The sequence below is a fragment of the Leopardus geoffroyi genome, chromosome C3 (genome assembly GCF_018350155.1).
Source record: "Leopardus geoffroyi isolate Oge1 chromosome C3, O.geoffroyi_Oge1_pat1.0, whole genome shotgun sequence".
NCBI classification, from domain to species: Eukaryota; Metazoa; Chordata; class Mammalia; order Carnivora; family Felidae; genus Leopardus; species Leopardus geoffroyi.
The window spans coordinates 25,061,060-25,086,303 of NC_059338.1; the positions used below are offsets into that span (position 1 = coordinate 25,061,060).

The 25,244-nt window shown below is 43.2% G+C and overlaps 1 protein-coding gene across 10 annotated transcripts in view; it reads right to left on the reverse strand.

Annotated features, from left to right (window-relative positions):
- SRGAP2 (SLIT-ROBO Rho GTPase activating protein 2) overlaps positions 1 to 25,244 on the reverse strand; it is a 232,933-nt gene that overhangs the window by 110,821 nt on the left and 96,868 nt on the right. For all 10 annotated transcript variants that reach the window (XM_045456177.1, XM_045456175.1, XM_045456176.1 and 7 more), the window contains exon 4: positions 3,261 to 3,423. In XM_045456177.1, coding sequence (XP_045312133.1) covers positions 3,261 to 3,423 — 163 coding nt within the window. The remainder of the gene's footprint in view (positions 1 to 3,260; positions 3,424 to 25,244) is intronic.

A 25,244-nucleotide genomic window follows, 5' to 3' on the forward strand; every position in this document is an offset into this window, starting at 1 on the left:
AGTCTGTGTCTCCTGAGAAATGTGGATTTCCTTTATTGCTGGAACTGAATTTATAGGGGAAAAAAAAGGTATATCTACTTCACACATTTGGATTCCAGTTTGGCCTCTCTTGGTTGCTGGTTATTATAGATAGAAGAATCTGAAACAGTGCTTCATTCCTCAAGAAAGTCGATCTTTAATTGCCTAAGCTAGCCCCCTCTCCATACCCACATCCACTTTTGTTTGCCCGTATCCTGGGGACTCCAATTTACTTGGATGTAGTTCATCATAGAACTACAGTGTATTAGATTTTGAAGGCAGCATGAAGATCATACAGGCCAAACACTTTTTTTTTTTTTTTTTTTTTTTTTTTAACTTTAGGGAACTAAGGCACAGAAAAAAGTAATTGTCTAAGGTTTCAGAGTTACTAGCACAGCTAAGCCCAGGAGAGTCACTTGGAAGAGACCTCTGCTCTGATAGAGCAAAGCAAGCCCTGGGAAGCTTCACATAACTGACAGCGTGGCCAGGCTCATTCCTTAGTTCTCTTATCTGATTACTATATCTTAACCACTGGGATTCTAATTCTTTATGTGCGACACACTTTAAACAAAAGAGAATACAAAAATTGAGGTACGGAAAGAGAATGCTTCTGTGTCCATTACTAGAAAGGAGAGAAGCTCTCATCTGGCCAAAACAGAATTAATTTACACTTGTGATCTGCCAAACCAGCATCTACCTTAGAACCCTCTGCCTACATTGGACCCCAGGGGAGAGAGAAAAGAGATTATTCACCCAGTGGGATAGTAAACATTGGCTATTTAACAGTCTTATGCATATCTCTAATCAACCGTAATTTAACTGATGAAAAGTTATAAAGATCAAGAGAAAGTCCTATGAGCTGCAACCATACACAACAACATGAATAAATCTCACACACATATGTTGAATGGGAAAAACCAGACGGAAAAGAGTACACACTGTATGAGTCTACTTATAAAAACTAAGAAACCAAGTAAAACTAATCTCTGCTGTTAAAAGTCAGCACAGTTGTTATCCTTGGAATACCCTTCCCAACCCCCCAGGGACTAGGAGGAAGCATGAGCGGGGCCTCTAGGGTACTGAACTAATCTGTTTCTTGATCTGGGAGCTGGTTATCAGGAGTGTTCAGTTTGTAAAAATGCATTCAGCTCTAAGACCGTGGTATGTGCAACTATCTTCAATGGAATGTAATATATACACAGTCCTATGAGTAATTAGAAATTCTTCCTTATACCCCCAGCAAAGAAATGCACAGTTTATAGAGGTCAACTCTGAGACCGTGGCTAGGAATATCATCCACAGGCAGATTTTCCTTCTGGAGGGCAAAGTCCCCATGTCTTACATACAATTCGTGCACTTAGACTCTTGGTGAAATGTGAATGGCACCCAAAGAACCGGAAACATTTGTGGCTTTAATAACTGCTGCCTTCAGCCTAAACACCTGTGAGATCTGGAGGGGCCATAATACTTCTTCAGCTTGGTTCTTCTCTACCCTTCTAAAGCTGGAAGAAAAGGTAGCTGAAAGCTTGGGTGCAGTCTAGACAGCTGAACATCCCTCACAGAAGTTTTTTCTTAGATGAACAGAGAAAATGAGGGAGGAAATGATCAGTCAGCCCCTGTCCTTCTAGAGATAGTCTAAAAGGCTGTCAAGGTCACAGTGAAGAGCTGAAGTGGCATCTGATTACTGTCAAGGTTCTACCTAAATAGGCTTAAAATTTTTTTCTCATAAAACTGTATATATTTAAGGAGTATGACATTATGATTTGATACATATGCCCAGTGAAATGATTATAGTCAAGCCAATTAACATAGCATCTCACCCAGTTACCTTGGTGTGAGTGTGTGAAAAAATCACCTGCAATCTACTCTCTAGCATACTTCCAGTATTCAATACAATATTAACTACAGTTGTTAATTTTAGTCACACCCACACACCACCAAACATTGCAGAATAATTCAAAAGAATGACAAGGAAGCTAGAACAGACGCTGGAAACCATGAGGAAATGGTGAAAAGTACCTTCACCCCTAAATGAAGTATGGCCCCAACCACAGCATAGCCAGGTCACTAAAAATAGCTGGTGAACTCCGGGAGGAGTTATCTTTCTCTTCCTTCTTTTCATTGTCAGATGCTTTTTACTCTTCATATCCTGTCTCCAAGACACAGGAAAAGCCCCAACACAGATGCAATTATGTAAATGGAAGATCCTAAATCATGTTCTTTTTCATGTTGGTGTAAACAAAAGAAATGGGGCTCTAATTCCAGACCTACTAAGATCTGGAAAACTTCCAAATGTTAAGAATTGGAAAACTGACTACTATTGGCCACAGCCCTGTTTACTGAAGTCCTTTCTCTCCCAGCCTCAAATTTTAACAGTGGATTTTGTCAAATGATAACCAATGAATTTCCTCTATATGAAACCAAAGAAATAGCTCTATATACCTTCTTTACACCCAAAACTGTGGGAAGATTATTCGCCTTCTTTAAGATCTGCTGGGGATGTCAGAGCTTGAATGTTAGACATGGTACATCATGTACAATGGTTGGGGCTTTTATCACTATGTGTAACCAAAAGTCATGAATCAGTGACTCCACTGAGAGCTCAGGTTGAGAGAACTCCTTAGTTTCCAAGAGACTATCTCCACTACCGACAGATAAGGTCAATTTGGCATGAGTTTCTTAAGTTTACCACAATTAATTTTGAGTTTTCCCTTGGTCAGATTTTTCAACTTACACCCAAGGAATTATGACAAACAACTGAGTTCCAAAAGCATTCAGGGACCCAAAGACCAAGATATGACATGATAAGAATAACCAAATTCATAAGTTCATCTTGGCTAAGATCAGCACTTGGAAAGAAAACTAAACCGAATCACAAACATACGTGAACTAGAAGAGGAAAACTTAAAATGACTCTGAAGGTCCCTGAATCTCAACAGCCTTACAGCTCACTCAAGGAAACCAAGCAAACATCGCTATCACTGATATAGGCAGATTATGAACTCTGTTGCCAGTCTTGGGGTTGTCTATCTTGCAAATGGTTACTCTCCCAAGGCTACTATTAATTCAACTCAGAAAGGAAGAAAAGAAGGGCTATTCAGTATTTTCTCACCACGAGACCATGGTAAGGAATGACCAAGAGAAAGCCTTTTAAGTGGGCCAATACGAAGGTGTTTCTCTTATTTACAAGGTGGTGTCATCGCCCCACCCGGGTAGCTCCACGTCTAGAAATAGCTATATACCTTTTTAAAGAGTCTTCCTGAGTCCTCGCTGACTTGGACAAATCGAGGAATGATATTATTCAGGTAGATGTCACTCAGGGTGGTGTGGTCCCTGCTCTCCCTCTTCACCTGGTTTAATAGGAGATTCCAGCAGTTGACTGGAGAGAGAACATTCTGATCCTTCCTGTGGAGAAACAACAAGAAAGAAAAATCAGTGTTGGTGAGTAGCCAGAGCCAACAACTATGACTTTACAGTCCATGTCACAAAATCACAGTGATCAAAGCCAAGCCAGAAACAGATATCTTTCCTAAAGCTTGCACCTCTAGTCTTCTGTTTTTCTAAAAACTCAGTGCAGAAAATAAGAAGAGTGAGAAGGAGAGGGAGGAAAGAGGAGAAGAAGAGAAGCAGGATTATCTGTTGAGCACCTATTATGTTCTAGGAACTTGGAAAATGTTTGACGTGCATTATTCCCTAAGTTTTATCATTTCCTTGTAAGGAAAGAACTACCATTATCCCCACTTTACTAATTAGAAGACTGAAACTCAGAGAGATTGCCACTTGCCCATGGCTAGTGAGAAAGAGTCACAGAGACAGTCAGAAGGGGTCAGGGACTAGAACCACAGCTCTGTGTTGTCTGACTAGAACCGGTCTAGGCTGTTTGACTCCAAAGTCCATAACCTTAGCCATTAAGTCATTTGGTTTGTGTCTAGGGTTGAAGACAAAACTGAGAGGTCTAGAGACAAAAATCACGAGAGGACACAGGCCACCCCTCCCCCCCCCCCCCACATTCATCTATATTTGGATTCAGTGAAGACAACCTTGGAGGCATTTGCCGTGAAAAAAGTCACCAAAAACACGCCAGTCCCACAGAATGCATCTAAGGAGGTTTTGACTTCCCCCGGTTGAGCCCTTTTGTCATGTCCCATACAGCCAAGAGCACAAACCATATCTGAACAGGTGTATCCCTACAGCTTCTACAGTCCGAATGGGGCAGTAAAGTGCCAAACCTAGGTGCTCATTTTTTAACGAAAACACTGTGATCCAAAAGAATTTACTGATCCTCTACTCAGTTCACAACACTATTAAAGCAACAGAAAGTTCTGCATTTGCAAGTTGGGTTTCTTTAAAAAGAGAAACAGAAAGTAAGGGTTGTTTGTTGTATTATTTATCAAGGGCTTACTGTGTACTTGGCACGTGGCTGGGCCCTGTACTCACGTTGTTTAACTTGAACCTTACAACAGCCTGATGAAGGGGGTGTTATTAAGCGCATTCAGCAGATCTGGGAAATTGGACTGAGAAAGGTTAGATATCTTGTTCAAGGTCACTGAGTTAAAAAGTGGCAACGCTCAGATTCAAAACCAAGCCTTGTGATTGTAGAGAATGCTCTTAATCATTGCAAACAATCACAACCTGTTTATCCTGTTCATTTTTCTTTCCCCTCTTTCCTCCCTATAGTCAGACTCTTAATGAAAAGAAAGTGAGTTGACAGTGGCTTGGTTCCTGAGTCAGCACTGCCTCCATTCAGAGCTGGAGGCTCTCAGGCAGCTGTGATCTGCAGAGCATGGAATTCAACTTTAGAAGGGGCTTTTCCAATTCTGTAGTAAGGTAACTATTAGCAAATAATCACACCACAGCTACTCTGGCTTCAGAACATACCAGACCGTTAAGTCAAATATCTGTCTAACCAGCACCAAGAAGCTACTTCAAACCAATGAATACTGGAGTCCAAACTGAAACTGTCCTATATCTGCCCCCACCTCTGCCCTACACACATCTACAGCCAAAATACTTAATACTAGGGCTCCTGGGTGGCTCAGTTGGTTAAGCATTCAACTCGTGATTTCGGCTCAGGTCACGGTCTCACAGTTTGTGCGATGGAGTCTGCATCGGGCTCAGTGCTGACAGTGCGGAGCCTGGTGGGATTCTCTCTCTCCCTCTATCTCTGCTCCTCCCCCGCTGGTGTGTGTGCGAGCTCCCTCTCCGCCCTCTTTCAAAATAAATAAACATTAAAAACAACAACAACAACAACAACAACAAAATACCTAACACTTATGTGCTGACCACTTCGGCAACATTACGTCCACTTATCTTCCTAGGGAAAAAAAAATCAAAAGATTTCTATGGAAATAAAAATACATATACTAGCTGAGAGAGATATACACACGTAATTAATCCACTCCTTTCAAAATGTTTAGCACCTGAGAAACAAACCGGAAAAAGCAAATAGGAAACAATCCTTACACAAAGCTGAGCATGGGCATTCACTGACCTTTGCTTGTTTTCACTGCAAGAAAACTTTCAAATGCATTCCAAATCAGTTTCAGTTACAAAACCCTAAGTAATGGAATTTACTTTTTTGTCGGGTGGCAAAGCATCCATGTCTTCAGCAAGCATGGAATGTATCAGGCAATTACACTTGCATTTTCAAAAGGGCAGATCTCACAAGATCTAAACTTTACAACTGGTCTCAATTTGCTTCTTATAGGTGGACATGGGTTGGTGGTCTCTATCGGGCCTTTCCTTGGAGTGCTTCACGCACAAAAATGGTACTACAATTCAATTTCACAGACATAAACATTTGTATCTTAAGTGAACAAAACAAAGTATTAGGGGCTTTTAGTTATGAAAGTGCTGATATCACAGTGCTGCGTGGGAGAGAGAGAAAAAGAGCTATAATATAGCAGAACACTAGAGGTAGGTATGAACAAAGGGTCCGCTAGCTCACAAATGTACAACGCAGATCACAAGTGAAGGCACGAGAGGCAAAACCAACCTAATGCCATGGAAGAGGATACAGAGCATAAATCCCCAGGGGCCCCTCAGAAGAAAGGATGAGCAACCAAAGAGGAATTAATAAAAAGGATGGGCAGAGTGGGAATCTTTTAAAATAAAAAGCCGTATGCCTTAAAACTAATGTATTTATATTTATTAAGAAGTTCTAAGGTGGTAAAGTACTTTCAGCACATATATTTCCACCCTGACAGCATGTAGTGGGATGGCTATTACTGGTGATGGTGAGCAGGAGTTTTTAAAGTGTATTCTGAGAAAGTCTGGAATTACAGAAAATCACATTTCAATTTCCAACAACTGTCACACATCCATTCAATGAGCAACCTCCAGTTAAATGTGCAAGGGACCCAGATTCCCTGGGGTAGACACTATCACGATGTCTCACGGGCTGCTATGTGAGTTTCATGGTATGCAAACTTTGGAATAAAGAATCAATGCATGTATCCGAACTTCTGAAAAATGACCTATTGGTTAGAATCAATGTTGCTCTGCACAGGTTTTGCTTTTAATTCAACCCTGTGTGCCTCCTTAGGCGAAGCTGTTCAGGGTGAGCACACGACTCGACCCACAGAGGCCAAGTTTAAACTACATGCCACAGAAGGGCTCGGGGGTGGGTGCTGGGTTCGCAGGACACCGTGGTCGGGTAGTGAGCATGTACCTGCTCAATGTCAGCGCATCATCATCAACTGTCTTAATGCTTAGTATACACTTCCGGGCTTACCCAGTAAGAGTTATGAAAGGGAACTGGAAGAGCTGCTAGGTAATGTTAGCCATTCAACTTCAAAACAAAATTACCCTTTTTCAAGAGCCCAGGCCAATTTCAAACTCTCTCAAGATTGTAACTCATCTGTGTGAATCAGGATTTTCTTGACACTGGGCAGCCCAGACCAGAACCAGAAAAAACCTAGATGCTGAAACGGATATAAAACTGCAACTCTGATTCATAATTCCGATTTCATTATTGGGGGCCACGAACACAGCCTCACTGTTCTCACAGACTGACCCTGTAACGAGTCCTCTTCATAAATTTGCACTTTAAAAGTGGATTTACACCAATAAGACACTGCTTTGATCTGCCGCATGTATGGGGATTTTATGCAAGATCTTTATTTTTAAAGTCTTTCAAGATAGTCTTAAACTCTGCTGTCTGTTTCTTGTATGGGTTCCTAGTCTCTTTTACTATGACTGCCGCTTTTCAGGCCATATTTTTAGTTCTTTGAGTTTGTATGCTTTCTTGGACATATTCCTCCTTTCAACCAAGGTGTTTCAATTAATTCATTTATTTATTTTGGGGTGGCGGTGGAGCAGGGGAGGTAAAGGGCATGTAGCAAGAGGGGAACACCACAGAGACAATTTGCCTGGCCAACACGAACAAAGATGAAACACACTTCAGGCTGGAAAATAAGCAAGTCAACGAGACGTGATTTCATAGGGAGCATATTAAGGTTCTGCTAGAGTGGTTTCCTGCTTCAGCAGCTCCGCAGCCTTATTTTATTTGGGGCTGCTCGAGCCGAGGGAACTTCGTTTGGTTAGGAGACTGAAATTTGTCTTTCTATCTTTTCCATCTATCGTTTGTTTGCACAGTGTCTTTACTTTCCCCTCCCCTGGAGTCAGGTTGTGTAATACTCGGGCATTTAAAGAAAAGGGTCTGCATCCCTTAGGAATGTACTGAACAGCTGCAAACCTCCTCAAGCACTAATCCCTAAAAAGCAGACAAAATATCCAGAAGTATTTTTCTTACTTAACATTTTTTTCAGGAGGCAGATCAAGAAAACATAACACTACACTGGAGAGGGAATGACTCTGGAGTCAAAAAAAAAAAAAAGAAGAAAAAAGGAGGCCCAGAAAGTCACAAGCTGGCTATGCATCCACCAAAGAGATTCTCGTTAGAAATGCGTGGAGCTAAACGTGCACAGCTGAATCGTTAGCCTCAAATACATCAGCCCAGTTTTTCTCCTTCAACTTAAGACTATTTATGGACGTTCAACAAACTTAGCAGCAAGTGCTCAAAGGGATTTCTCTACAATATCTAGGGTAAAGAGAGAACTCTATAAAGGTCCACGCTGGCCTCGATATTACACTTCCTTTTTTTTTTTTTTTTTTTTTTTTGCCATATTCCCTCCTCTGCTCCACTGCAGCTGTCTCACCTATAAAATGGACGCATGCCCTGTTGGTGTACGTCTAGCCCCCTAAAGATCTTCAAAGCAGGGATGTAAAATCCCGGAAGCCCTCCTGGCCTAAGGTGCCATTTAATGAAGAATTGCTAGGCTCCCAGCTCTGCAGATGGGGCGCGTGACACAAGCTTGGCATGACCGGATGGCTTGAGCTTCTGAGCTTGTCTACCGAGGTGCGTTTCCTGTCGGGCCAACAGTCTCTGACCTGCCCACCTACGGGGCTGTTGCGCGGCTGAAATGAGACGCTGAATGCAAGAGAATTACATCAACAGTAAAGCACTATACAAATGTGAAGAAATATTATCATTTTTATTTCCAAACAAACTAGGATCGGCTTTCATCAATTTCCAACAGGCTCCTCACCCAGCCCTGGGCCAGGGCCAAGAGCGCAGCCTGCTGAAAATGCACAGCCCTTGGCAAATAATGGTGGGGATAGGACAGCAGCAACAGGCAATTAACCAAGCAGCTGTAAGTCTCTGGGAAGACGTGAGGGAGGTACCAACGGGAAAGCAGAATTTAATCTTCCACTGCCCTCCCCCTAAGGACCAGGGTGGAACAGTCAGTCCTGCATTCCACACAGGGAACTGTGCGCTGAAGGGGACAGGAAGGAAGCCACAGGGAACTCCGATCGCCAGAACCCTAGGTGCTTCGGCAACTTCCTCCGAGCCTCTCTTTTGCAGAATTCCTATCAGACCCGCCAGTGTGTACGTAGGGATGGCAAATATCAATACATCTAAGAAAAATACCATTTCTCACCTTTGAAAATAGACATAGATGTGATGACAAACAAGACCCAAAATGAGTTAAATACATTCAATATATGTTATTGAGCATACACCTATGAAGAGGATATATATTTTTTGAAAAGGCTCCTGCTTAATAAAAGGGATCATTTCGTGACAGTTGGACAGGGAACTAGTGACAAGTGGGGAGTCGCATTTTTAAGCCTAAATTCCCTCCTGGCACCTTGATTAAAATGAAATGAACTGAGGCAGCCAAAGAGATTATTTTATTCAGATGAACGTTATTAGCCTTTCTGGCTTATTTTCTCTATTATGCATTTTGCTGATGCTGACAGAAGCAGACGGGCTGGATGGAGAGGCAAAGCCGCAGCAGATTTATGGTTTGACGCGCCATGCATAAAATCAGACCCTTGCTGACCCAGATAAGCCAGAGGATGGATGGGATTTGCTGGGGAAGGTGTTAAAAAAAGGAGGGGGAAAAAAATCACCAAGGTGGGAAGTGACTTGAAAAAGATTCTGCCTGTAACGATGGCTGCTGGTTCTTCGGCCCAGGAGTGCAGTGGCGGCCTGGAGGCATCTTTCAAAGACAGCAGGCAGGAAGGGAGGGGGCAGGCACACTTCTTGGGGCTTATCACAGCTCCGCTTCAGCTCTGCCAGCAGTGAGATCAGGGTAGGAGAGCTCAGAGACAGAGAAAGGGCCAAAGGCAAAAATGTATATTCTATGTACAGAGAAATGAGATTTCACATTTTCAGGGACAAGTTAATCCCACAAATTGTCCTTGGTAGCCTAGACAGATGATTAGAAAGGATTCAAGCAGTGGTGTACCCACCTTACTCAAAATAGTCTAAATTGTCCTCTATAATCAGGTTTGGGGGAAGCGCTGTATGGAAATGGAATTCTTGTGGCTCTGGATTCGTTCCAGGGAGCCCAGCCACACCCCTGGGATCATGGCTTGTCCAAGAGCTGAGAGCTTAAGAATCTGCTTTGAAGTTGAGAACTGGACTAGCACCGAGTCTGACATCTTAATAATTATTTCCTGAGTGATTACAGGACCAAGGTTCCCCTGGGTTAGGTCAGAGAACTGGGAGACATTCTCAAATCTGAGCCGTTGTAGACCCTAAGTGGAGATGTCTCCCCATCAATTGATGACAGGCAAGGGATTTTGCTTTCCTTGCAACCATCCCACCCCACCCTGTGTTCATGGCAGGGAGAGGAGGTTGGAGATTGTTTTAATCATTCAAGACAGCTTTGTGGACCTCGTGAGACCAGACATAGCGGTGGAGGGCATCTACACAAGATTTAAATCTGCCTAGGGGCGCCTGGGTGGCGCAGTCGGTTAAGCGTCCGACTTCAGCCAGGTCACGATCTCGCGGTCCGTGAGTTCGAGCCCCGCGTCGGGCTCTGGGCTGATGGCTCAGAGCCTGGAGCCTGTTTCCGATTCTGTGTCTCCCTCTCTCTCTGCCCCTCCCCCGTTCATGCTCTGTCTCTCTCTGTCCCAAAAATAAATAAATGTTGAAAAAAAAATTTTTTTATAAAAAAAAAAAAAAAAGATTTAAATCTGCCTAGCTTTCTTGCCTAGATTTCTGACATTTTATTGTCCAGACCCCTTCTCTGAGTCCTTGAGCTCCGAAGTCTTCTTATTTCATTCATTCAACAAATCCTGACTGAGTACCTACTATGTGCCAGGTCCTGTTCTGGGCACTAGAGATAAAGGGAGCAACACTCTTGTTTCTGACCGGCTTCTCCCATGTTTGCAGAACCTTCTGGATCCAACGCCTGGTCTTCTTGCCCCTAGACTGTCCATCAGCCACAACCCACATCTTATCCTGGTCTCGATGCCCGTGTGTACACCGACCATTGTGACACCCTGATCTAGCTGACGTAGAAGATCCCCAGCAGCCTTCTCTGTGTAGACCTGGGACCTTCCCTTTGTTTATACCTGTCTTGCCACTAGCATTCTCAGAACTGTAGAGAGGTAAAAACAAAGAGGCTACACTAAACTCTCCCCTGTGTACTCTGGGTACAATCTAAATGCTAGAGAACAAACACTATGCACTCTACCCCAATACAGTCCATAGAACCAAAGGCCTACAAATTCATTTATATATGACATTTCCCTCCCCAAATACGCTGTGATCATACCAAAAGGTATGAGCTGACTAATTCCCTTAAAATAAAACATCATATTGCTGACCGAGGAAAAAACAAGTAATACACGTTTCTCAGTTTAAAAGGATTCTTTAACCATCTACATTAACAGTTAACACATATTCCTCATAATTCCACATAATAACTCATATAATAATTCTATAGAATAATCTGTGAATAACTCTACAATGATATCTTCAGTTTTTTTCTTCTCTAGTTAATTAAGATGTCACCAGAAACCCCATAAGTAATTACAGCACATGACAAACATACAGAGGGAAAAAAAAAAAAATACACGCAGATGTGTTAGCAGATTTTTTTGAATGAATGAAATCTTGGGAGATGACTGAGACAGACAGCCTGGCTCACCCCTGGTAGTTCATTCCACAGAAATAAATACCTGTCCGTGCCAAACTGGAATGACGTCACTCAAAAATCCACACACTTATTTTCAAAGCGGTAACCACTACCTTGGGAGCAGGCATCTCCCTGGCACCAGGCACGAGCAGGGAAGCTTGATCTATAGCCAGAAACTCCTGCCTAGCAAATGGCGCTTAACCATGCCAAGTACCGACAAGCCACTTGGGAAGAAAGGGTATCCCTAAGTTTCAGACCTCCCCTTCCTGAATACCTCCTAATGGAATAATGAGTTCCTTACGTGGCTCACGATAACAATGAGGAATGAGGAATAAACAAATATGACTTGATTCTGTGAAACTACAGAGCTAAGTGGAATGAAGTCTAAATAGTCATCAGATCAACCCCACGCATTGTTATCAGTTCTCATGTGTTATTTTGATATTTACCTGACCTTATTGGAAGGAAGTCCTTTGAGGACAGGGTATATTTTGGAATAGTCAGTGAACACCTATCACCAAGAAATGGGCGGGTACTTAACCAGCACTGACTAATGACAGATGCCACAGCCACAGAAATCTTTTAAGTGTTGTGCACAGTGAAACGATTCATTTAATGAATAGTTAGTATCTTCAGCCTCCATCAATCCTGCCTAATCAACTGCTGCAGCATGTATCTGGGTGGCTACTGAGTGGCTGAGTTTGTGCGCCCACCGACTTATTTGCTCTGAACGACAGCATATTATTAACCATGCTGATACTCTGCTGGCAAAATTTTAAAGGGTTGGATGGAGTAAGAGATGCCCTGGTCAATTTCCAAGTTGGTAAGTTATTGAGTTCTACAGGTCTGTGAGTAATCTGGATGAATGATGGTACCCCCTCCCAGCGAGGTGGTCCTCTGCAAAGCACCCCGAACCATGCTCATGACCTAGAGCCCAGTTTTAGTTCTGCCACTTCCTAAAGCCAGGTAATCTTGAATCAGTCACAGATGCACTCTGGGCCTCAAAATTTCCTTATCTGCTTAAAAAAGTAAATGGGGACAGTAGACCCACCCTGCCTAACTCACTTGGCTATTATGAAGACCAAGTCAAACAAGGTGATGGCCATAAAAAAAGTTCATCAACGCTGAAGTGCTCCACATCTACAAATCAGTATTGTCATCTTCTGTAATTATTGTTATAACCATTATTATTACTTGACAGTCCATACAATGGGTTCACACTCACAAAACAAACTGGCTAGAGTCATGTCTGAAAAGATAAACACATCTCAAAAGTCCCAAGCCTTATTACCTAAATTTGCAATGAACTTGCTTTATAAGTTTCATACTGCATCAGTGCACTAAAGAGGAACACATTCTGTTGCCACGAACTTATCATCTGGTTCTCGGGGAACTCCCACACTCAGTGAATCTCCTGTGCCCCACCTAGAAGCGGATTTCGAAGGACGACTTGTAAGACACAGAGGGAAAAGCCAGAGGGTACAAAAAGTAGAACCATGGAACTTCAGGTCTAGAAGAGACTTTCTAGATGGTCCAGAGTCGAGACCAAACTTGTCATTTTCCAAGTGAGGAAACAGAGGTCACAGATAGGGGTGGAGCAGGGCAAGGATGTAGGTCTCCTGAGTGGCGATCACATTCTTGTTTCACGGCGGTTGTTGCTCTATTTCAACTAAAAGGCCCTTAGCATCTGTAAAGCCCTGGCGCCTAAAGAGTTAATGGACGAAGCTCAGCTGCCCGAGCCCCAGAGCACTAAGCCATTCCAAGACAACACATAACAGGAATACCGAGGGTCCGTGAACTCGGAGGGAGCAAAACTGCTGGTGCCTGACGGCGCCGGAAAGTATGTTGACACACTGCATGTGGTTACACATGAAAGGCGAGTGGCCAGGAAAAGCAGTTTTGAATCCCACCCCATTCTAATTTGGGCCTGGCTCTGGGCACTACTGAAGCGCTGGGCCACACCCCGGCCACTCTATAAAATGACCCTTGGGTTCCTTCACCCTCTACTCTGTGGCCTCAGTTAACTCCTTCTCTGCTTTCACAAGGGCCACCGCAGTTCTTAGAAAAAAGAAGACTCTCCAGGGAAATCAAGATCCAAGAGTGAGAATCCATGGGGAGATTCTCAGTGTGGATGCAGATAATGCCCACTAGTATCCACCATCTCCAAGTGAGTGTGTGACCTGAAGTCTTGAGCGGCCAGGCTCCTAAGTCTGAGAGACAGCAGCTTCTCTAAGTGCGAGTCTTCAGGACCCCAAGTCACCTTGTATCAGAATCACCTGGGTGCTTGTTTAAAATGTGGATTTTGTGCTCCTCTGCCAGAGATTCTGACTTGCTAGGGGTGGAGTGACGCTCAGGAATTTGCATTATAAATACACGTCCTAGGTAATATCACACACACCAGAATTTTAAGAACCAATGCTCTTAAAGCAATGGTTTTCAAATGGGGATACAGCCTATTAGTGGGGTTAATACATCAATTTAGCAGGTTACCACCTAGCAGTTCTCAAAAATTGAAATAGAAAACAGTGGGACATAATAACACAGAACAAAGTGGAAAATATCAGAGTACAACACATAGAGCAAGACTTATAGGGATTGTTTTACAAAAATGTTGTTCTTAGTTATTTAAAAATACACCATGAAATGTCTGTACATGTGTGTATTCCAGCTTGTGCCATAAAATGTGTTTATAAAATATTTTTAGGGGTGATTACACACCCCAGGCCCTTTTGAGAAGCTAAGAATTCTCTTCCAAGAGTTCTCTGAAGAAAAGAGAAAAGAAGGGAGGAAGGGAGGGAGGTGTTGTGTATCTACATACCATAATTTGCATATGAGTCATGGGTCCCTGAACTTTGAGAAGCCCATTCCCTGAGGACATTCTCTTGAGGACAGTTCCTACAGTGTCCAGTACTCTGGTCACAGTGGGCACCTGCTAATTACTAGACTGTGCCAACAACTTTCTCGTGATGCTCTGTAAATGACTGCCAATGTCTGCAAGATGTACCTGTAAGGTAATTGTCCCCACCATGATGATTCTCTTTCTCTCGTATTCCTGGTGACTAGAAATGTTGCAGTTCAACAATGTTCTACAGAACATGGGAAGAAAGCTGTTAGCAAACTGCAAGAATGAAGAGAGCAGTGGTGTGGGTACAATGTCAGTGTTTCCCAAGGGATGTGCTCCCTATTTATATATAGCACACAAGGGTAGGCTGTGCTACTGGACGGAGCCTTTCTGCACCCCTGCTGACAAAGTCACTAGAAGAACATAACCTTTATTCCCAAGTCAGTGAATTCTTTGGCCAGTGAAGGTACACACATTTATAAACACAGAGAACCCAGCCTCATCTGATAGTCAAAGAGATAGAAATTCCTTAGTCCTTGATGGGAGATTCAAAAAAGGCACAGACAATTAGAAAAAGAGCAACGACCCAGCTGGATCCTCAACATCCCCATGGCTTCATCCCAATGGTTAAACCTACCTGCACAAAGAGAGGGTGAAATGGGGGGCAAAGGTTTTAGAAACCAGCGTTGGTCCAATAAGGCACACAAGGAAGAGATGGAAAATGGTAGGTATGATGTGGAAAGGGGTCAGGAGAGAGAGAGAAGTCAGGCAGGGAGGGCTGGGAAGAAGACAGAAGAGCAAACTTCAAAACTATTCTAAAATTTCCTGATGCTTTTCAGTAATTTGTTTTCATGTGGTGGAAACTGGCACACCATCTAGGATGCTTTGGGTCCATCTGTTTTTGAACTTAAGCTGAAGGCAAGATTCAGAAGAGCTGGAATCAGCAGCACCGACATGTTGTATGTGTCTGGAGGAAGGAGAGAAACAGAATGAGTGTGCAGGAGATGGAGGAAGAGACTTAAATGGGGCAAAGGAAGGGGAATCTGGAAGCTATCCTCACACAGGAAGGAGAAAACGGCCAGGTCAGAATTGGTGCAAAAGAGCTGTTAGAGAGGCTGGAGTATCTGAGGAAGAAAGCCAAGGAGAAGAAACACTTGGGGCATCAGAACAGGGAGCTAACAAACAGTCCAGCAACAGGGCCGGAAATTCTGCAAGTATGGGTGTCGGCGAGCAGTGTCTTAGAGCTTCACGTCTGGGAGACCAGATCAAGACCGTCCAAGGTACAACATGGAGCATATGACGAGTTACTGGTGAACAGTCTTCACAGTCACAGCCTAGAACTGAAATGAGAGCTGGAATCTTGGTTTCCTAAGTGCAAGAGAGGTGATCATGGAGAACAGCAGGCAGAACGTGAGATGAGTCATCTCAGGAGAAAGCAAGGGGCACACCCGTAAGGTGGAGTCACGGTGGGCCCGGCAATGAGGGCGGAGTGGCCCCAGGATGATCCTCGGTGTCTGCCCTGTGTCTGGCCTATGGCCCCCACACTGACTTCTGATAAAGCCCTGACTGCGCCTAAGGACACGCAGGTCCCTCGCCTCTCCTGAGGCCACTCAATCTCTAGCCCAGAGAAAAGATCTGGCAGTGAGAAAGGTCAATCAAGACCTCATTCTGAAAGGGAAAAAATTAAATGCAGACAGAGATAAATAAACCAAATGGTACTTCTAATAAGTAATACAACCACGTGAAAGGTCTGGAGGTTGGAAGAGAAGGAACTAGCAACCAACTTCTGAACACTGCGTTTTGGTCCTGAAGGTTCAAAACAAACAAAGCCTCTGAACCAGTACTAAAACCTAGTTAGTAGTCTTCTTTTTCAGAGGCATGAGTTAGCAACTCTGGAACTATTTTGTGTGCACTCTAGGACGATAGCAATTAAATAAATATATTATGGGAAATGGGTACCAGGTTTCTCACTGTTGAGATAACAGGGTTATAGATGTAGACAATGGAGAAAATTGAATAAAACATGTGCTGCTGGACTGGAATTGAAGATATTAATGGGACTCATAGACTTTAACATAGATAAGCATACAGATAGAGACGCAGAGAAGTAGGCGGGTATATGCCTGTGCGCATACACGCATGTGTTGTGTGTACTACCTCTGCTAAGAGGAACTATAAACTGTGGTACTATAGGAACAAAGAGCACATCTAGCATCCATCGTTTCTTTTTTTAAAAAATTTTTTAACATTTATTTAATTTTGAGGGAGAGAGAGAGAGAGAGACAGAGCGTGAGCAGGGGAGGGGAGAGACAGGGAGACAATATCTCATGCTGACAGCAGAGATCCCGATGTGGGGCTGGAACCCACGAACCATGAGATCCTGACCTGAGCCGACATCAGAAGCTTAACCGACTCAGCCACCCAGGCGCCCCTAGCATCCATCATTTCTAAATACCATTCACCATTAATAGGATCCAGGACTCTTTGAAGAGAACTCTTTACTCCAGAGCTGAAGAAAAGAAAGTATAAGATGAGCCTAGAATATCTTTTTGTGCCAGAAAGTTGAACGGTGGGGACATGTTAAAAGGACACAGGAACCAGCTTGAAGGGACTCCACTAATCAAACCTGGAATGAACATTAAAATAAATAAAGATGGGGCGCCTGGGTGGCGCAGTCGGTTAAGCGTCCGACTTCAGCCAGGTCACGATCTCGCAGTCCGTGAGTTCGAGCCCCGCGTCGGGCTCTGGGCTGATGGCTGAGAGCCTGGAGCCTGTTTCCGATTCTGTGTCTCCCTCTCTCTCTGCCCCTCCCCCGTTCATGCTCTGTCTCTCTCTGTCCCAAAAATAAATAAAAACGTTGAAAAAAAAAATTAAAAAATAAATAAATAAATAAATAAAGATAGTAAAGGATTATAACCCATTGAGTAAAATCAGAATCCATGAGTCCAAACTGATATAAACAAATAACCGGACAAATATAGGGGGGAGATGGAAAATTCTTCCTTACATTAGAATCCCAACCGACAAATGTAGAAAAAATGATGGAAATTGGGAAAATTACCATTTGGTAACCATAATAATAACTGATTCAAACAAGAATCATCAATACATGCTGAAACGGATAGGTGTAAGTTTTGAAGAATAACATGATATTTACATGGTCCCCAAGTATCTGTCCAAAATACACGCATTAATTACAAAGCATAAACTAGAACAACTTTATGGTAGAGAAATCTGGCAGATACCACTCTAACCAAATGATCAAAGTTAACATCACCAGTAATGGGGAATCATCAGCAAGTGAGTCCTAATATTATGCACTAAGAATATAACATCACTTCTACGGTATTCTTGCCCAAGGCACATAAATGTAATCATAAAGAAATATCAGCCATTACAGGGCGCCTGGGTGGCTCAATAGGTTAAGAGGCCGACTTCAGCTCAGGTCATGATCTCACTGCTGGTTAGTTCGAGCCTTGTGTCGGGCTCTGTGCTGACAGCTCAGAGCCAGGAGCCTGCTTCAGATTCTGTGTCTCCCTCCCTCTCTGCTCCTTCCCCGCTCATACTGTCTCTCTCTCTCTCTCTCTCAAAAATAAACAAACATGAAAAAATTTAAAAAGAAAGAAATATCAAACATTAGCAGAAATGTCCCAATTAAGGGGCATTCTACAAATAACTGAGCTGAATGCTCCCCCCAAAATATCAATGTCCTAAAATACAATGAAAGACTTGGGAACCATTCCACATCAAAGGAAACTAAAGAGACAGGGCAACTGAATGAAATGTATAATCTTGGACTTTCTTTGGCCAAAAAAATGTTTTTGGAATAAATGGTAAATCGGAATATCTGTGGATTATATAATGTTACTGTATCAATATTGATCCCCTGTACTAGTCATTGTGTCACAGAACCATCTTATTTTTAGTAAATCCACATTGAAGTATGTGAGAGTGAAGGGACATCATGTCTACAACTTATGTTCAGTGTTTCAGAAAAAATATGTATGTGCATGAGTTGTGTACAGAGAGAGAGAGGGAGAAAGAAGCATAAAGCAAATGCAGTAATACGTTAACATTTTGGGCAATCTGGGTAAGTGACAGAAATTCTCTGACTATTCTTGCAACTTTTCTGTAAGTCTAAAATGATACCAAAAACAATTTTTAAAGATCCCATTTTGGAGAAAAATGAAAAATCGTTTCTCCCATCTTGGCTTTGGCACTAAATGTATGCTACTTTGTGTTATCTTTTTTTTTCTCCCATATAAATCTCCTGTCTTCCTCGTGACACAATGAACCTCCTAAGGGCAGAAGCTGGGTCCTACATGTCTCTGTGATCCCAGGACCTGCCAGAACCTGTTGGTCAATACTGATAATGAAGATGAAGCCACGTGTTGATGACTGGATCACATATACTACAGGTGATTTACAGGGTCACTCAACAAACAGCTCTGGCTCCTCAACCTTGAACTCTGCACCTTGTCAGAGCACACACATGTACGTGTGCACACGCGCACACACATGCACAACCTTAAAATATTTCACATTAAATGCTAACTTCCATGTGTTGGATTAGTGGCTTATTCTGGGTGTATTTAATTCCTAGCATAGCTCTTGGTGTAGAAAAAGTGCTGAAAAATGTTGGCTGAAAAGCATAGGTGAGCCTCACATCCCAGCATTGGTGTTCACCAAAACTTTCTATGTTAATGAACAAAAGGGCCAGGAGGAGACTTGTTTTTCAAAAGAAATCAAGGTACAAGGATGTTCTATGAGAGATTTTCAAGCAATACTTCCTGACCAGCGTGTCTTGAAAACTGTCCCAGACCTGATAAATTGCTTTTTTCATTTGATTAAAGGGGAGAACTTTTCTAAAGTCTTCTTTAATTTGGTACCAACAAAGCCCACTAAAGATGTATTATAGGGGTGTCGGGCTGGCTCAGCGGGGGGAGCATGTGACTCTTGATCTCAGGGTCATGAGTTCAAGCCCTGCCTAGAGCTTACTTAAAAAAAGAAAGAAAGAAAGAAAGAAAGAAAGAAAGAAAGAAAGAAAGAAAGAAAGAAAAAGGATGTATTATGTATCTTTTTTCCATATGGCTTCCCTCAACCGCGCTGTAAAGTAGGTGCCCTAAGCATTTATCATCCAGTTTGAAACTCAGTATGTGTGTTTGGGGGCTGGGAGTGGGGTGGGGAGAAAAGAGGCCTAACTGAATTCTCTACAAGGAACATTATCTTCAATCACCTCCAATTAATGGTGCAATGGAGACCTGGCAAAACTAACATTGAGAACGTACAAGAATAAGGTTAGCGGCCAACACAAAGTCCCTAACAATACCATTAATCCCCAGGTTATAAGAACCCGAATGGCTAACGCAAAAGTCCACACGGCATGCCCCTGATTGTCTGCAGGCATGTGTACATGGGACTCTGTGGCAGGAAAGGGCACACGTTTCCACCCATGACCAGACAAAACAGAAGCAAGGAGGTGGTTGACAAATCTGGTCCATGCACAAGAAGAGGGGCAGGGAGGAGGGCAGAAAGTCAATATACGTAGGAAGCCGAATCCTTCTAAACTGGGCCTGCCTTCCAGGGTTTCAGTGTCTCTGTCAGAGTCCACTCAATAGCATGTGCTTTGTCTTCCAAAGGAACTGTCTCAGGCATCATTTCCACCTGTATGCTGCAGAATCAATGCCGTCCAACTTCCTCCTTTTGCTAAATCCTTGAGATGCTGCCTGTAAATTCAAAGAATTTTAAGCACCAACAGAAACCCCCACCCCTACCCTCAGAACTTAGTAGTTTGGAACATCTGTTGTTTACAAGGGTTCAGGCTGAGAGCTGCCAGACTTGTTCCACAACCTCTCCTTTAACACAGAGGCTGCTAGGGAGGGATGTCTGAACTTCATGCAAGGATGCCCTGTCCCAACTGCTTAAGTAGGCATCAGCAAACACAGCTCAGCATCCTACTGTTGAAGATAATCCTACTTTGTTCGATTCATTTTCTAATCCTGGTTCTTTAACCAGCTGTACCCAAAATATGTTAAGAAGCAGAGCTGTGCTCATTGATCTTCCCTGAGTTTAAAACCCGAGGGGGCAGTGATCCAATGATTGGTGGCGGTGTAAAAGGGCAGGAGGTAGCAGAAAGAATGATCCTTTTTCAACTCTGAGAAATCCAAACCCTCCTTTTTTCTCATTTTCCCTAAATCCTTCATTAACACTGAGCTCTTCCCATATGACTCTGTTTCTCTTCACAGCATGAGACTTCAGCACAGTGCAGGAATTAGATATTAAAGTCTTTACTCCAATTAACTTGGGACCAAATCTAATTGAGAACATAACTGCTATCTTTTACCCTTCCCTGCCTAAGCCAAGCACGAGGCCCTCCCGAGTAATCCACCCTCCCTCCCTTCCCGGTGACTACTAGAACCTGCCTTAGATGGGGTCCTATTTTTAGATTCATGTGCCCATGCGCATATGTATTCTTATTATTCTCTCTCAGCCTGCTATCTGATCCCCCCCCCCATTTTAATTATGAAAGTCCTTACGGCAGAGACTGTCTTTTCTTCTTATCTTGTAAACCCTCCCACTTAACGCAGTCAGCTTCCAATAAAGATGACATGGCTTTTGCCTTTAAAAAGGAACTGGATCAAAGTCAATTCATTTAATTGGCTGTGAATTCCTGAAAATTAAAGATCCCTCGAACCAGATGCACATCGCTTCCTGTGTCTACTATGGAATTATTATGGGACTTACAAGAGCCGAGAAAACAAATACTGGAAGTTCCCTGCACCCCAGCCCTGTTGTTAAGGGACACGATCGGCAGCGTCTGTGCTCCAGCAAAGCCGAAAGCCTGAGGCGTGTCCTGCTAGCATTCCAATGGCGGAGACTGGGAGACATAGGAAGCTCTCAGTGTCTCCAGCATCCCCCAACTGCTCATTAAAGCATGTTTGCTCCCAACTGCCCTCTATCATTCCCTACCCTAAAAGGATAATACAAAGCCATCTATGCAGAAGCGTAGGAGCTTCTGTTTGGCCTCAGGAGGCAACCCAGTAAACCACAATCTGTGATGCTCAGGACCGAGGCTGGGACAGAGCTGGCCGGCTGGTATGGCTGGTGGCCTCGGCAGGAGGCTGAACAGGACCGGCGTGCTTTTATCCACCCAGGTGGCAATTGGGACCTCAGCACTATACCTTTATGGAAACCCAATGATTTGGTAATTAGTGCTAACTAGCGACTCTGTGAGGACAAGGGAATCAGAGGGTGAGCGTAAGACAAATTTCCTCCTCTTGAGGATTATGAGTCTGGATCTAAAGGTAACATGCCAGGATTAACTACCTGGTTTAATGTAGCTCATGACACTTTGTGAACATGACAGCTTATAGGACAAAATGTACAATTGCTGAGTTTTTATAGGAACTGGGCATATAATTATGTGACATAATTGCATATTTCCTGCCAATACAGCCACATCATAAAAATCAGGAAGGAGGATGAGTTTGTCATTCACAAGGGCCCACTCACAGGGGTCACTGAGGAAAAGGGAGACTGACATGATATCATCTGGGGCCACATTGAAGAATGCTGAACTCTGGGGTTGCCTGGGTGGCTCAGTTGTAAGCATCCGACTCTCGATTTCAGCTCAGGTCATGATCTCACAGTCTGCGGGATCAAGCCCCTGCTTCGGATTCTCTCTCTCTCCCTCTCTCTCTCTGCCCCTCCCCTGCAGGTGTTAATGCTCTCTCTCTCTCTCAAAATAAATAAACTTTAAAAAAATGTTTAACTCGGGGTGCCTGGGTGGCTCAGTCGGTTAAGCAGCCGACTTCGGCTCAGGTCATGATCTCGCAGTCTGTGAGTTCGAGCCCCGCGTCCGGCTCTGTGCTGACAGCTCAGAGCCTGGAGCTTGTTTCGGATTCTGTGTCTCCCTCTCTCTGACCCTCCCCTGAAAATAAATAAATGTTAAAAAAAAATTTTTTTTTAAATGTTTAGCTCAGGAAATGAATGGTAAATCTAATCTATCAGGGTTTTACCCAGTGTAACTATGTTCAGTCCCATCTCCTGAGTCCCAAAGAAGTCATTGCTATTTACACTTACTATGTACTAAGTGCTGTCCTAAGGGCTTCACATATATTAATTCTCTTACTCAGCAGAATGACTCCATGAGCACTATTATTATCCTCAATTTACAGATGAGGAAACTGAGGCAACTAAGAACCTTCATCTAAAATCACACAGCTAGTAAGTGGGAAATCTAAGATTGCAAATCCAGGAAATCTGGTTCCGGAACCTGTGATCTTGAGTACCACACTATACTCCTTCTGTGGCAATGATAATTACATCAGCTACCATTTTTTGAGCATTTAGTAAGTTATAGGCATGAGGCTAGTGCTTCACATATATTATATCCAATCCTTAAACAACCTCTTTGAGGTAAGTATTACTCTCTGCATTTCATAGACGAGTAAACTGAAGCTAGAAGGGTGTAAGTGATTTGCTCAAGGTCACACGGCTGTAAGCGGGAGAGTCAGGATTCAGACCTAAATGTGTCTGGATTAAACGCTCAGCTTTTCCTGCTAAGTTATAAAGCCTCCCAAAGAGCTTGCAAATGAATTCTTTCTCTGTTCCAAAGACTGGCCAGCACTCTGTCTTGCTGACCGCCCACCCCCCCAAACTGCCTTCTTGTGTCTCTTCTATCCTGCTCTGTTCATGTGTAAGGAGAGCTCCCAAGTCTTCCAAAAAGGACCCAACCACCACCTAAGTTCTGTATGGAGCAGGCCAGCAAGAAAGTCACCAGGGGACCTTTTGTTCGTTTCTAAATAAAGGCAGCTTGAGCCATGGCAAAGGGAAGCCAATCCTTGCTCAACACCAGATGCTACATCTGGGCAAAACCTCCCCTGAGGGAACAAACAGCTCCCAAATATGTCCAAAATGAATGAGTGACACACTGGTCCCAGGAAGTGAGGGGTTCTCCCTTCTGGCAACTTCATGCTTCCTCCTACTTCCCTCTCAAAGTCACCCCATACTCAAGGAGGAACTTTCTGGTCCTCCACCCTTTTCTGATTTGAAATCACAGCTGTAACAATCTCCATGGCCAACTGACTCTGCTTTTCAACCCAATGCTATCCTGTGAGGCTGATGAACAACTCTGAAGTTAACTCCAGAGGAAAAATCCATCAGCAATAGGTGACGTAACCACAGAGACGGTGCACAGTCAAATACTGGGCCCAAGGCCAAGAACATGGACTCTACAAGAATTTCTCTCTAATTAATTGTGTACCTAACCTCCCACTGAAAGGCGTATTGCAGGTTGATGTCTACCAGATTCCTGAGATACCTGGGTCCTGCTCCCTCACCTCCCTTCCCATAGTTGCACAACTCATACGCAGCCAAATAAGCAGGTTTACTCTCCATGTGTCCCTTTAATGTCCTGCTAATTTCATGTTAGTGAGAATAGGATACTGTCTTGGATATATCCCTAACCTAGAGCAATGCCTGGTCCTCAAAATGCGAATTGAATGAACGCACAAATATATCTTTTAAATCACTTTTCATTCTCTGCAATCTGAGTACTACAGACAATATGAAAGATGTTTTCCCCTTTCTCCCCCTAAACCCTTGGAAATCAGAACGTGCCACAGCCTCGACCGTCACCTCTCTATGAACATGCCCAAATATCTACCAACAACCCAGACTTCAGCCCCGAATACAGCTATTCATTTTCTATCAATTATTGAAAATTTCATGTTCGATACCCTTCCAGTGTCTTAAACTTCACATCCGAAAACCAAATCTCTCATATGCCCTTCAAAAAACAACTCCTCCTAACTTCGGTATTTCTATTAAAGGCACCATTAATCTACCAGTCACCCAAGTCCAAAAGAAACTTCACAGCCCTCTTTCTTTTGTGCTTCTGAGCTCACTTGAAACCTGAATCCCATCTGTCAGCAATTCCTGTAGATTCTTCCTGCACCAGGTGTTTTCCATCTGTCTCTAGACTGTAAGCTCCAGGAGTGCAGGGGGCAGTATCTGTCCTGCCTGGCATGTGTCTGTTACATGGTAAGAACACAACACATATTTGCTAAATGGTCCAAAGGATCAATTTCTATTCTTTTCATTCCTACCATCCCACCCTAATTTAGATCTTTATTATATACTGTGGCAACTGGTGTCACCGTCTCAAGTTTCCAGTCATTTAGCAATTCACCACCATTAAGGTTAAGGTCAATCTTCTATAAGCAGAGTTCATGCCTCGGCTTGGACAACTAGCTATTCAAACCTTCAGTGGTTTCCAGTGTCTATTGCATAGCACCAAACCTTAGCCAAAAGTCAAGGCTCTCCACAATACGGTCCTGTCTGCCTTTGTCCAATTCTTCCATATACTCTTGTTAACCAGCCAAACCAGTCTACTCACTGGTGCTTTGTATTTTCCTCCTGCTGTGCCCCTCCCGGCCTACAACATCCTCCCCCTCCCTCTGTCTCCGTCTATCAAAATCCTGTCCATTTTCTTCAATGTCTGGTTCAGATTCCATTTCCTCCCTGGAAGTTTCCTGACCCTTCCAACTGTGCACCATCCCTTCTATAGCACACACTTGGTACTTACCACATGTTGCCTTATACTGAAGTTGTGCTATTGTATTTAGGTACAATTTATCCCTGACTAGACTATAAAGTCATGTGGGAAAGAACCACGACTTCTATTTCTTTGGATCTCCCTCCTTTTAGAGTCTAGAACGATACCTTAAAAATATTCAACAAATATTTGTTATTGAGAAAAATAAAAAGCTGGAAGAAAGACAGAAAAAATGTTGGCAGTGGGTTTTAAAGTAGCATAAGGTCTCTGGAAAGAACACAGCAGGATAGCTATGTAGGAGTATTCCTCTAAAGACTCAACAGGAGAAAAAAAAAAAAAAAGAAGAAGAAGAACTGAGCCATTAAAAGTAGGAGATCAAAACCAAGTGAGC